Below are 12,739 nucleotides of genomic sequence, written 5' to 3' on the forward strand. Positions count from 1 at the left end.
CCCCTACCCTGGGGGTCTTCAAGAGGAGGTTGGATATGCATCTAGCTGGGGTCATCTAGACCCAGCACTCTTTCCTGCCAATGCAGGGGGTCGGACTCGATGATCTATTGAGGTCCCTTCTGACCCTAACATCTATGAATCTATGAATTATATCTTTCCACTGTTCTCTCAATCAGTTGTACATTAGACATATTTGTAAAAACCAGAAAATTCAATGCCAAACTCCGGTACAAATATCAAAGTGAAGAAGTGCAGTTCCTTTTTATTTGCAACTAATCATCTCCTTCCTGGGCATTACTTTGCAATTTATCTTTAATTGTGCCTGAAATCTTCTAAGGCTACACCTACATGGCAAATTTTCCATACCTGGCAGGTGGCTCTGCAAAGATTCGGCACTCCTCTGGTATGCTACCCCAATCAGAAGCAACTTCTGTAGTTGTGCAGCACCAGGGGTAAGCTCATTAGCACCACTGAGGGAAAGTGCCAATTAGCTGGCCTCTAGTGTTAACAAATGCAGCTACGCTGCTTCCAGTCAGAACAAAAGTGCATGCAGAGAAACACAGCGAGTTTCTGGGTGTCAGCGAGTTTATCGTATCCTTGCTAGGTGCAGTAAGCTTGTAGTCTGATACTCTTTCAGTGTAACAAAACATTTGCCATTCTTAAAACAAGAACAACAAAGTAGAAAATAACGCAATTAACCCGGAAAGTTTGGCTTAAGGTCTGTTATAACATCAAACAGAATTTAATCAAACTGACATCAAAATGACGTTCACCTACTCAGAAAGGGGTCCACTCCCTTCAGGATCTAAGTAACTCCCATTCACACAAATGGAGAGTTAAGGGCCTTGCAAGCAGAACGTTTACACCAGAGGTTCCCAACCAGCAGGCTGTGACCTGGTACCGGGCCGCGAAGGGTTGGCTGCCAGGTTGTGGCATGAGCCCCCTCCTCATATCCCCATCTGTCCACCTGGGTGAGCGGCTTCTGCTACTGGCAGTCACACGCAGGGTTAAAGCTGGGCAGCGGGTGAGCCCTGGGAGGAAAGCAGATGGCTCTGTGTGCCCTGTCCTGATCCCACCACCATGGCCGTACCCATGCCCAGTGAGGCACTGCCTGCGCAACAGCTACCAGGACCCACACCAGGCTGGGCAGGTCCCTCCAGCCCCACCCACAGCTGGGAGCAGGGGGATGTGGGTGGGGAAATGCCCAGGGCAGAGGGTGGGGAGGCAGCTCCACTGCTTGCTCCTAGGGAAGGCAGCAGAGCCCCTTCTATCCGGGCAGTCCCAGGGGGGTCCCCCTGGGCCACTGCCTGCGCAGCCCCCTCCCTTGCAAGGTCCCCCAGTGGCCGCGACAGCGATGCCTCAACCCGCATCCGGGTACAAATTTAAATATGTGCAAATTTACATATTTAAATGCCTACAAATTTAAATATGTAAATTGGTTTGTTTCTATACCCCGTCCACCAAAATTCTTTGAGTGAGTTTGCTGGTCCGCAGTATAAAGAAGGTGGGAACCACTGGTTTACACCGCGTAAGCAACGAATGCCAGCCATAGGGTAGAAAACAGAGAAAACAGCAAGGAATCAAAAAAGCCAAACTTGTAGAGATCGTGCTGCTGCAAAAGTAGGGAAAGAGAAGGGATTCTATAAATGGAAGGCAGAAGGTAGAGCAGGATGGTACTTTAGTGATAATTAAAGTGGTTCAGAGAGGCATGTGCTTTCATAGGGTACTACAAGCATTACGTTTAGAGTGACCTAACCATGTTAATCAACCGATCCTTACCTTAAAGCAAACCATCTAAACCTAAACCAGGTCCTGTGAATGCTGGTTGACATCCATAGGCAACAGCCTACTTTGTCAGATGCTATGAATGGGCTTGGAGAAAGAAAGGGTTATAAATGGAAGGGAAGCAATCAGCAGAGAGAAGATGGCCTTGGGAAACTTTTGAGAGAAGCTGTGCAGTAAAGAGGGAGAGCATAACTCATGTAACTTACCTGTTAAACGTCACTGTGAAGTCGACACAGAATATTGAATTAAATTCATCCCTGGTTTAACTGTGTTGTAAACTACAGTGCATGGTTCACCACTGTTTTAGCAGGACTTAAAGTAAGCAGATACTTTGTAATTCATGTAAAAATGTAAAGACTTTCTCCGTCAGATAAATATTATCAGAAAGGCCAGTTTTGGGGTCAAGAACTGGTTTGGTTTACCACAAATTGATGCATTTAAAAATAAGTCACTATCATGGGGTTCTTGTCAGTTCTTTATTGTTTCTCATTCTAAGGACTAGCACATTTACAGCATACATGATTGAATGAACTAGGAATATACAAAACAGGTAGCCATGTTTATGATATTTTAATACTGCCCAAAAACAAATAAATAAAAATATTTTAATGCACAAAGCTCGGCAAGTACAACTGTGTTGGGACAAAACAGTGTTGTATTATACAATAATTTTACATATATAAATGAAACAAAAGGCAACTGTGCTGTAGGTGCTTTCACAGAACATACACAGAACATACCTGGCAACAGGTTTTTACCTTAGTATGTTTTATAATTTTAAAAATGTACTAAAAGGAACATAAGACAGAACTCCATTTTACAGTAATCTTTAAGATCGCCTTTCCTGTGCAACAGAAAAGCTTAAACTCTCCTGTAAAGTTTCCTTTATGATTTTAAAATTTCAATTTTTTCTTTTTGATGAACTGCTCAAGATCTTATTGTTCAATATGCCCTTTAAGCAAGCCTATTTATGTGCATGTAGTAACAATATTGTATATAGAAGTATATGGAAACCAAAGTATTCTCTGCAAAATAATGCAATATAGAAGATTAATGCTCCACTGCTTAAAAAAGGGGATCAAAAAGCATGCATGTAAAGAATTTGGGAATTCAGAATATATGCATTTACAAAATTAAGTATAACTATAATTTAGAGAGGATTTTTTTTATTGGCTACAAAACATAAGAGATCAGCAATACTTGTAACAGCCCCTCTTGTATTATTCTTCCTTCCTGTGGAAGAAGATTTTAACAAGCTAAAATGTTATATATATTTTAACCACATAATCAAAATATATGAATGTAAACTGGCCAGCTACGTGTCAGCAGTGAGAAACTAAGAGATCTATAGTGTCTAATTTACATCAAAATAAATGTGGCATTTAATAATGGAAGAGGGACAGCAAGTTTAGCAAAATGAATGAAAATAATGTGAATCCACATAAATCTAACTGAAAGGCTTTTCACCACACATTTTTACATCCTGTCAAAAAACCAAAACAATATAACACAACACAACCCCACCAGGCTGTTTTATTAAGGAAAACAGAGTTTGCAGAGTTCCTAAGGTGGGGCAGGCAATTATTTTGGGCGGAGGGCCACTTACTGAGTTTTGGCAAGCCATCAAGGGCCGCATGACAGGCAGCCAGGGGCAAATAACTATTAATTTTCCAAATTTTTTAGGGGCCCTGCGGGCCAGATAGAATGGGTTGGTGGGCCGCATCTGGCCCACAGGTCGCATTTTGGGAGCTTAATGAACATGATCAATAGAACAGCAAAAGCATGAACATAAACACCAGGGAGAAGGGAAAATGTCATATATGTACTGGGCTGTTGCTATTCTGTTAAGAATGAAGTGATCCCTAGATTTTTCATTCTCAGGCCTATCTGGTTAAAAGCCAAAAGGACAGAGGTAGACATTTCAAATGCTGTATGCTGTGATCAGTGACAATAGGGAGGATGAATTCTGTTAATTCTGGAAAATTCATGTTTCCTCTTCTTTTTTGGACTCTATAACCTGGCAAAGTCTGTTTCCAAGGAGATCCATTGAACATTTCTTCTCAAAATACATTTCTTCTCAAAATACTTATCTGATCACCTTAGTCATGATGAGATGGAACAAGTATGCCCTTAAAAGCATTAACAGTTATTTTGTATCAAAACAGGACAACCCTACCGTAATCAGAAATATTGCAAGATACTCCTATTTCCTGCCTGTCATTCTGACAGAGCCCAGCTGGGTAAAATGCAAAACTAAACAGAAACGCATTTTTCTGTGGAATTTTTGGGAACAATGGGCATTTATACAGCATTGCTGCACTGGCAGGTATTGGAAACGACACCAAAAAAATCAGATACTATTAACCTGGAAGTGATATAAAAAGCCCTGGGGAAAATGTGTTACTGACTGTACAATAATGCAGATATTATTGAGCATTTTTTGTGTAACATTGTCAGCTTGCTTCTTGTGCTGCTTGATAAATTACAGTAGTGGAAAATGAGAATGCATTTGAAATTTAGCATTTTGTTTGTTGGCATTAGCAGCTAAGAAAGTGCCATAACATAAATGTTTGAAAAAAATGCTGAAAATAAATCAGGCAACTGAGAACCCATTCCTTTCCCAGTGAAAGGAATGGAAATTTTGGCTTCATTTGAAATGGGACAAGGCTTCACATAAAGCATCTGGCATTATACACTAATGGCTTCCTACAGGAAAGGTGGCATTATTTATACAGTAAAGCATTTTAATGCCTGACTTTGATTGTGCTGAGATTTTTCTTAAAATTAAACTTTTGTTTCTGGATTGTAACAATGCATTCTGCAATTATCAGACTGTGTAGGGTCCAGTCATTTTATTATTTACAACTTTGAGGTTTCACACTCAGTTTTAAAAAGTATTATGAAAAGTTCAATCTCAAGTCAACTCAGTATAAAAAGATGTTAGGTGAAACAGCTGCCTAAGTGCCATTCAGAAAGTCCTTGCCATCCAGGAGATACCTAGCTATTTGCATATATGCAATAATTCAATGATACAGTATTTATTCACCTTACATACACTGAAGGCTATTTAAATGGGCAGAGAGTCATCACGCTATTCTCAAGCTAAGGTGTCAGAACAATCATTGCTACAGATTCCAATTCAGTAAGTAACATGCTCAATATGATCTAGTGAAATGTACAAAAAAATTATTTATCTGGTTTTGATGACAAGTTCATATATTAAACTAGAATGTATCCGCATGTTTTAATGTAACAGCAACTACAGGACACAGTATGTTTATGTTTCAACTTTTCCATAAGTTCCTTCTGGAGGCCTGTAATACTTTGGGAAAGCCTTCAGTTGCAGGGAATTAAATGCATACTTGCGACATCCAACATTCTTCATTGTATTTTCCCGTCGACAACCCTCACTGGGGAAAAAAAACAAGCACAAAAAATGACAGCAGTAAAAAAGAAAAAAAAATAAACAAACGACTTAAACTAAGATGAAATGAACTGGTTATTTCATAACATTAAAAAAAAGTTGGTTAGTTTTAATGGGTGTTTAAATCATCTGCCACAGCAAATATTAAAAACGGTGAATCATCAAGCAATGCTAGTGAGAAGCACATAGAATGGAAACATGCTGTTTGGTTGCTTGTTTTGCATTTCTAAAAAGCAGCAGTGTATCTGGTGGAACAAATATTTTATATTTAAGATGGTTTCATGTATTTCAGGGTACATTGCTGTGAAGTTTAAATGCCACTAGATTGCACAAAGAATCCCAAAAGATTGCTTAAAAACAGTTCTGTTAATTTGTTAGTAAATTAACTTGAAAAAAAAAAGAACCCCCCCCCCCCCCCCGCTGATCTCTGAACAAAAGTTTTAAAACAATTTTATTGTTCCTTGTATGTCAATATTATCAGAGCTTACTTAAAGGTTATAGCTAATACAAAAATAATGATTTTCCAAATGGTTTTCATATCCATTTATACATACAAAGTAAACATATTCTACTAACAGAATCTCAATCCTGAATTGGCAGCTTTATATGGATGCTAAAGAGAGACTGGCATCATTTGCAGTCATTTGCCCAATCATATAAAGCTGTACAGAGTTTCAAGTGCAAACTTTTCTAATACTGTGAAATAGCTGTCCTATACTGTGGGGAGGCTCTGTGCGATAACAAAGACTACCCCAGTTATAAGGCTTCTGTACTCCAATTCTAAAATCTACTGCAAAGTTCCTTTTTCAAAATTCTAGTATTCCAAAAACAGTCTTAAAAAGTGGAAGCACAGTATTTTTAATATAGACTACAAATTCTTCTAGATACTCATGAGTGTTTTCATTTTCCTTTCTAACAACATAATATAAAAATGAACAATGATAATGGTTTAAAGCTATAATTTGATGGTTAAATGTACAGTACACTAGTCTGTGGTGGAAATGCTATGATATTCCTATTTTAAAGATAGTACTAACTAACCCAGAGGTGGGCAATTATTTTCGGTGGAGGGCCGCTTACCAAGTGTTGGCAAGCCATCGAGGGCCGCATGACAGGCAGCCAGAGGCAGATAAATATTAATTTTCTAAATTTTTTAGGAGCCCTGCGAGCCGGATAGAATAACCTGGTGGGGGCCACATCCGGCTCACGGGCCGCATTTTACCCACCCCTGAACTAACCCCTTGATAGTTTCATTCAGAAGGTGGATTTGACATTTGAAAACCTCCCATTATTAACAGGAAATTGCTGGGCTTATTTGAGTTTTGTTAATCAAATTGGTTATGTAAGAATTTGCTGCCTGGTTTAACTTCATTTACTCTTTTGGCTTTTTCTTCTAAAACACCTTACTGAAGTTTGAGAAATGTCTGCTACGCATGAACAAAAAAATATGTTTACAACATGGATCCTGCTATTTGTCTTGCATTATTCTGCTTCAAAGGAACCATTACTGTTTATGGTGTAAAATACATTTCTATGCAGGATTTGTTTTTAATATTTATGTTATTTAGAACAAATTATATACATATATGCATATTTTTTTTAATTACTCATTAAACAATAAGGTTAAGTGAACATGGAACACACACCAGAAAGCTACGGTACTCAGTCTTAAGTGTCCATTCAGAATTCAATCTATCATATCTAGTTATTGCACATGTATGAAGTGAAGCACTGTAATAGTAATGCAAGGATTCACAGGCAACTGGTAGGGGAGGCATGGGGGGGCATGTGCGCGCCTCCCCTCCCCCCCCGCCAAAGATTGGCCCCCGACTCAGCACCGTTCAGGACGGGGCAGTTTTTTTGCTGTACAGGCCTGCAGTGTGTTGGGGGGGAGGCACTAAGCCATGGCACAGAAGTATAGGAGTGGATATGGCGCTTTCGCCCTTGGGCCCGCCCACAAATTGTGACCCCCCCCTCAGACTTAGGAGGCATCAGTCACCCCTGCAAGGATTTTTAGGGGTTTTGTTGCTGTTCTGTTTTGGGGTTTTTTTGGCATAACATCTTCTGATACCAACATCTTACTATGTACTACATCTTTGGCTGAGACATATATCAGCTGAGCTCAATCCATTTCAATGGAGCCATGTCAACATATATCAGCTTATAGCTCATTGTCCAGAAGTCACTGTTTGACCAGAAACAACAGTCTAAAATCCTTTAAGTAACACATTCTTTGGTAATCTCACTGTGAACAGATCCTTGCTTTACCACTGAGATTCCTAGATGCGATGAAGATGAGTTGATAACAATGTATTAATCTCAAATGGAGTAAAGTTTCATTAATTTAATTGGCTTTGATTCAACCTTTATTGCAGTGATTCTCAACCAGGGTGCAATGGCATCCTGGGGTAACTTAAGATATTTTCAAGGATGCTGTGGGGAGCCATGAAATGTTAGCACTGCTAGGTGTGCAAACATGATTCACAAGATAAACCTAAGAATTTCAAATAGGGATTCATAGTGTTAAAATCTTTGGGAACTGTTATGATCTTTCTAAGTTCTTTGCAATAGAAGAATGGCTCTATTACTTTTCTGTAGTAAAAATATAGTGAAAATTAAGTGCTGGCTTTTTCTGCGGGAGCCCTCAAGTCTGGAAAGGTTGAGAACCACTGCTTTACTGTAATTCTAAATGTGATACAAAATATCTTTTGATGTGTGATGATAAACAAAGGCACAGCAGTAATTATTTTTACCTTAAATGTAGAGGTTCTCTTTACCTTAGATTAATTAAAATATATTGTTCCTTTAGTATCTGCCAACACTCACTGGTGGTATCTTTATACCGCCAACCCAAGCTACTAAACAACAAAAAGCATTCTGAAATGTCAAGAGAGCTCAGCTCTTAAGCTTATTAAATAAATTTAATTCCTGTGACATAATGATGATCTTCTCAGAGATCATAATGGTTTGGGTTGTAGGGCACATCTACACATGATGCCATGTCGCCATAGCAATGTGATATGGCAACGTAGCATCCACAGATGTCTACACGTCACCAACAGCTACTTCGCTGTAGTGGTGTGCTCCCCCCATTATGGTGCAATGCTACAGCAAAGTAGCTGCTAAAAATAACTATTCACCACATGTACAGTGCAGTATGGACAGTTACTGCATCATATGCGCACAGTAACAACGTTGCTGTAAGGCAACGTGTAGATGTGCCCACAAAGAACTAAGCACCCCATGAAATGTTGACCATCTACCACCATTTTCACTAGGAGTTAAAGGTACTTGACACTGTGCAAGACTCAACCTCTCATAAAAAATCACTTTTATGGGATATTTTTATGAAGGATTAATTTCCTATGGGGGAGGTATGAGGGAAGTATGCACATAGCATTTCAACTGAAGACCTGAATTAAAATACAGTTTAGGTCACAAATAAAGGATGGAATCTTGGCTTTGCTGCAGTCAAACTCTACATTGATGTTGATGACCTAAAGTTTTTTCATCATGAGAAATTATAATGTAGGACTTGATCTTGCCTTTACTTTGCTGGCTTGGGCTGGTGTGCCTGTACGTATGCATATTTCATTTTAAGCACACAAATAATTCCAGTGACTTCTGAGGGGAGTGCACATACTCAAAATTACATAAGCACTCTGCTACACTGGGACCAGTGGGGTCAATACTTTGCACGAACTAGTCCTTGGTCCAGCAGGAAAAGAATGCAGCTGGGTGCCCAAAGCAAAGCAGCGGCAGTAGCTTCTGGTTGCTGCTGTGATCATGAATGCCACCTTTCTTCTTCCCCACTTTACGCCACTGCCTTGGTCTATTTTATTATTCACATAATACAAACATAGACTTTGCAGGGGTTTAGGTTGTAGCCGTGTTGGTCTAAGGACATAGGCAGACAAGGTTCCTTGGGTGAATTGGATATCTTTTATTATTATGGTCTAATAAAAGATATCAAATTCACCCAAGGAACCTTGTCTGCCAAACATAGACTCTGGCACCCAAGGAAGTTATTCAGGGATCAGCCAAGGCGGGAATCAGAAAAGTGTGATCATTGGACATAGTGGGAGAGCAACTGACACCTTCAGAGCACCAGCCCTTCATAAGTTTAGTTCTTTCCAGTGCCATCATGTACTGGTTTTAATGTCATTGGCCCTGAAGCTTTCCTTACATTTGTTCCAATTAAAAAAAAAAAAAGATTCAGTTTTGGTATTGCTAACATGGGGAAAAATTATGACAGTGAAACCAGGAGACAGTGTACTGCACAATCTGATTTGGTGAAGTAAAAAAACTACAGCCATGTACTTTCCAATTTAGTTTTAATAGGAAACTAAATATTTCCTGAATTTAGGACTCTATTCTAAGATCCTAAACTGCTCTTTCATCTGTTTTTTATCTTGAATTATTACCCGTCAGAAATTCTTCTCAAAATTTATTAAATTTACCTTTCTGAATGCTGAGATGGACTTATTTGAGCCAACAGGAATAATCCTGGTAAAAATTAGGAACAGAGGACTGGAAAAGACATGATGGGTCATCAAGTCTAGTGCCTTGCTACTGTAGGCTACTCATAATAAACTTTTCCATAAAATTATCAAGCTCCATCCTAAAAATAGATTGATTTCTTGCCCCCATTATTTCTACTGGAAGACTGTTCCAGAACCTTATTTGTTTGTTGACTAGAAGCTTTTTCCTTATTTCCAGCCTAAATTTGTTGGTGGCAGTTTATATCTGTTTATTTTTATGTCAACATTGTCCTTCTGCTTCAACTGCTTTGCTCCTTTCCTGGTACTTACTCCTACCCCATTAAATATTTCTAGACAATGATCAAATTTCCTATAAGCCTTCATTTTGGTGAAATGAGTAAAGCTCTTTTGGTCTCCTTTTGTAATTGCATATTAACTTGGTCCTAGCTGTTTATCTGTCTTTGCCCTTATACATTTCCAAGACAAGAATGTTCAAGTGCCTCTCAAATATTTAAGAAAAAAAATGCTACCGCTAGCACTTGGTCTCATGTCACTGCCTCAAAACCCATTCACTTTGTAATTTAGTATAATCACTTTCCAAAGGATGCATCATTTTTTGTACCTGAAATCTCAAGTGCCACTCATGTCTAAGAGGATAATATCCTCTTTTGGGATTTCTTTTTTATAATTTAAAAATGGAGCATCTCTTCAAAGAGGAACAAGTACATAATGGATGGTTAGCAGCCTATTTCAACTACATTCTTTCCTCTTTCTGACAGTCATTTTCTTTAATATATTACAAAAATGTATACCTATAAATATATAATATTGCATGCAGTACACTGCAATTCAAGTTATTTTTGGCATGGGTACATTATACTATTGGATTTAAATGTGAGAAAGGAACAAGAGTATGGCTCTACAAACTGTTTTCTACTATAATTTAGAGATTATACTTTGAAATGAAGGTAGAAAGGTGTTAGATATATTTGTTTAGATAAACCTGTTATAAACCCAACCTATTTTTTTAAATTTTTCTCTTCATACCTCGTAAAAATGAAAGGCAAGATTAGCATACATTTAAAGAATGTACAAAAAGATACAAATTCTTGTCAGACAGAGTTTCTTTCTCTGGAATACATGAAACAAGTAACATAAAACTATATGTGACAGACTCTTATATCCGAATGTAAGAGAAGTATTTGGTAAGAGAAACTGATCTTTAGGCCGACTAAAAGTAACGAGGTAACAGGCCAATGTCAGAGTATGTTACAAGCACTGAAAGCATAACAACAGTCTAAACTTTCAATACAATTCCTCTTGATAAAATAATTTGATGTATTATTTACAGTTTAGTACAATATAAACGTAATATTGTAAGGCATAATAATAATTCTTGGCAGACAATGCTATGACATTCCTTTGTCCAGTTGGTACCAAGTGGCAATACATATTCAAGCACTTTATTTTTTGTGTTTTGCTTTTTTTTTTCTTTTTTTTTTAAACTGGTCTTCATTTGCAACGTAATCTGGCCACCAGGTATGCTACGCTCAGAAACAGCCACACAATCAGTAAATTGGGGCTCAGAGCTAGTAAAGGAATGGAGTAGAGAAGACTGGGATCTAGCCTGAAATCTCGGATGGGCACCAAGCCACTCAGGTTCTTCTGGGTGACTATCTCCCGTGTTCCAATGCTGTGAAAAGGAAGAAGTTTGGGAGAAGGGAAAATAAAAGAGAAAGGACGATGGACATGCAATGAAAGTACCAAAAGAAATGGGAGAACAAGATGACCGTGAAATGGGAAAGAAAAACATGGAAGAATCACAACCAAACCAGAATGTGCAGTAAAGGAAGAGTGGAGTAATGCCAAAAAATTAGCACAAATACAGATAACAGGAGAGAGAAAGAGAATAAAAGAGAAAAATAAGAAAAATACTGTAGTCTACTGAAAATAAATACATGTAGGTTGAACAAGAATGGTTTTCCATGTTCATTCTTTCAGTTGGCCAAGCCATATTCCATGCTGCTCTGCCATGCCTCCACATGCTGCAAAGAAATGGAGCTCTGAAAAGCAAGCTTGAACATGAATAACCATTGGAATATTTGACCCTTTCAAACATGCTTCAATGTCAGTTGCACTGAATTAATTAAACAACCTCTTACCTATCTGTTTCAATGGAATTATCAGGTTCTTTGCTTCATGAAATTTTTATTGTTCTCTAAACGGTTTTCAAATACATGGTTCTGCAGTGTTTAATTTGTGTTTAATGCGCATAGATATGTGCAGCAGGATAATCTCCATGCCTTAAACCACTGACCGTCTCAAACCGTGTCTCCACTTCCCAGATTGTTGATGAGCAAAGAGGGCCAAAAACAGAGGAGAGCTGTCCAAGCTAGCCCTGGTTTTTCACAAAGCTTTTCATTTTTCACTATTATTATGCCCCTAACTCTATTCCTTTTTAGATATAATATGCTACAAACACATACAACTCGTAGGCCTGATTGTGGAAGTACCAACTGCCTCTGTTCCATACAAAGTGCTGAGTAATCTTTATGGGTCACACTAGCAGTAATTAATATTCAGAGACATCTTGATGGGGGAGGAGAAGAACATTCAATTCCAGGAGGTCCTTCAAGTGAGAAGGAATAAGGTGGGTAAGGGAATCTCTTCTCCAGTGTCCTGTAATGGGAGCAGGAAGAGGAAAATCCTCGCCGTTCACTCCCCTGACCTGTTGGTGAGTGTTGGGGGTACATGGAAGAGTGCATTTGGGAAATTATTATATGAAAAAATAAACCAATTTGGGCAAAAGTGGCTGGGAATAAATGTGTATGAGAGGAAAAATTAATGGAGGGAGAAAGCTGAGGATGCGTGAAAGGAATGTTTAAACAGACAAGAGTGCAAACAAGAAAGGCAGCGAATGAAGACTGAGTGCTAAATGGAAAAGGTGATCAATGGTGGGAGAGAGAGACAAGGCTGTAGGAGGGTGGAAATGTGTGTGGAGGCTGTGGGAGGGTGTGGGTGTGTTTGAGGGTATAGTGGGGGGTGTGGG

At 38.7% G+C, this 12,739-nt stretch overlaps 1 protein-coding gene across 9 annotated transcripts in view; it reads right to left on the minus strand.

Moving 5' to 3' along the window:
- Positions 1-2,242: 2,242 nt before the first annotated feature.
- INPP4A (inositol polyphosphate-4-phosphatase type I A) overlaps positions 2,243-12,739 on the minus strand; it is a 192,594-nt gene continuing 182,097 nt past the window's right edge. For all 9 annotated transcript variants that reach the window (XM_059720974.1, XM_019485100.2, XM_019485102.2 and 6 more), the window contains one exon: positions 2,243-5,195. In XM_059720974.1, the coding sequence (XP_059576957.1) occupies positions 5,063-5,195 (133 nt within the window). In that variant the 3' untranslated portion in view covers positions 2,243-5,062. The remainder of the gene's footprint in view (positions 5,196-12,739) is intronic.

This window comes from Alligator mississippiensis, chromosome 1 (assembly GCF_030867095.1).
Source record: "Alligator mississippiensis isolate rAllMis1 chromosome 1, rAllMis1, whole genome shotgun sequence".
Classification (NCBI taxonomy): Eukaryota; Metazoa; Chordata; order Crocodylia; family Alligatoridae; genus Alligator; species Alligator mississippiensis.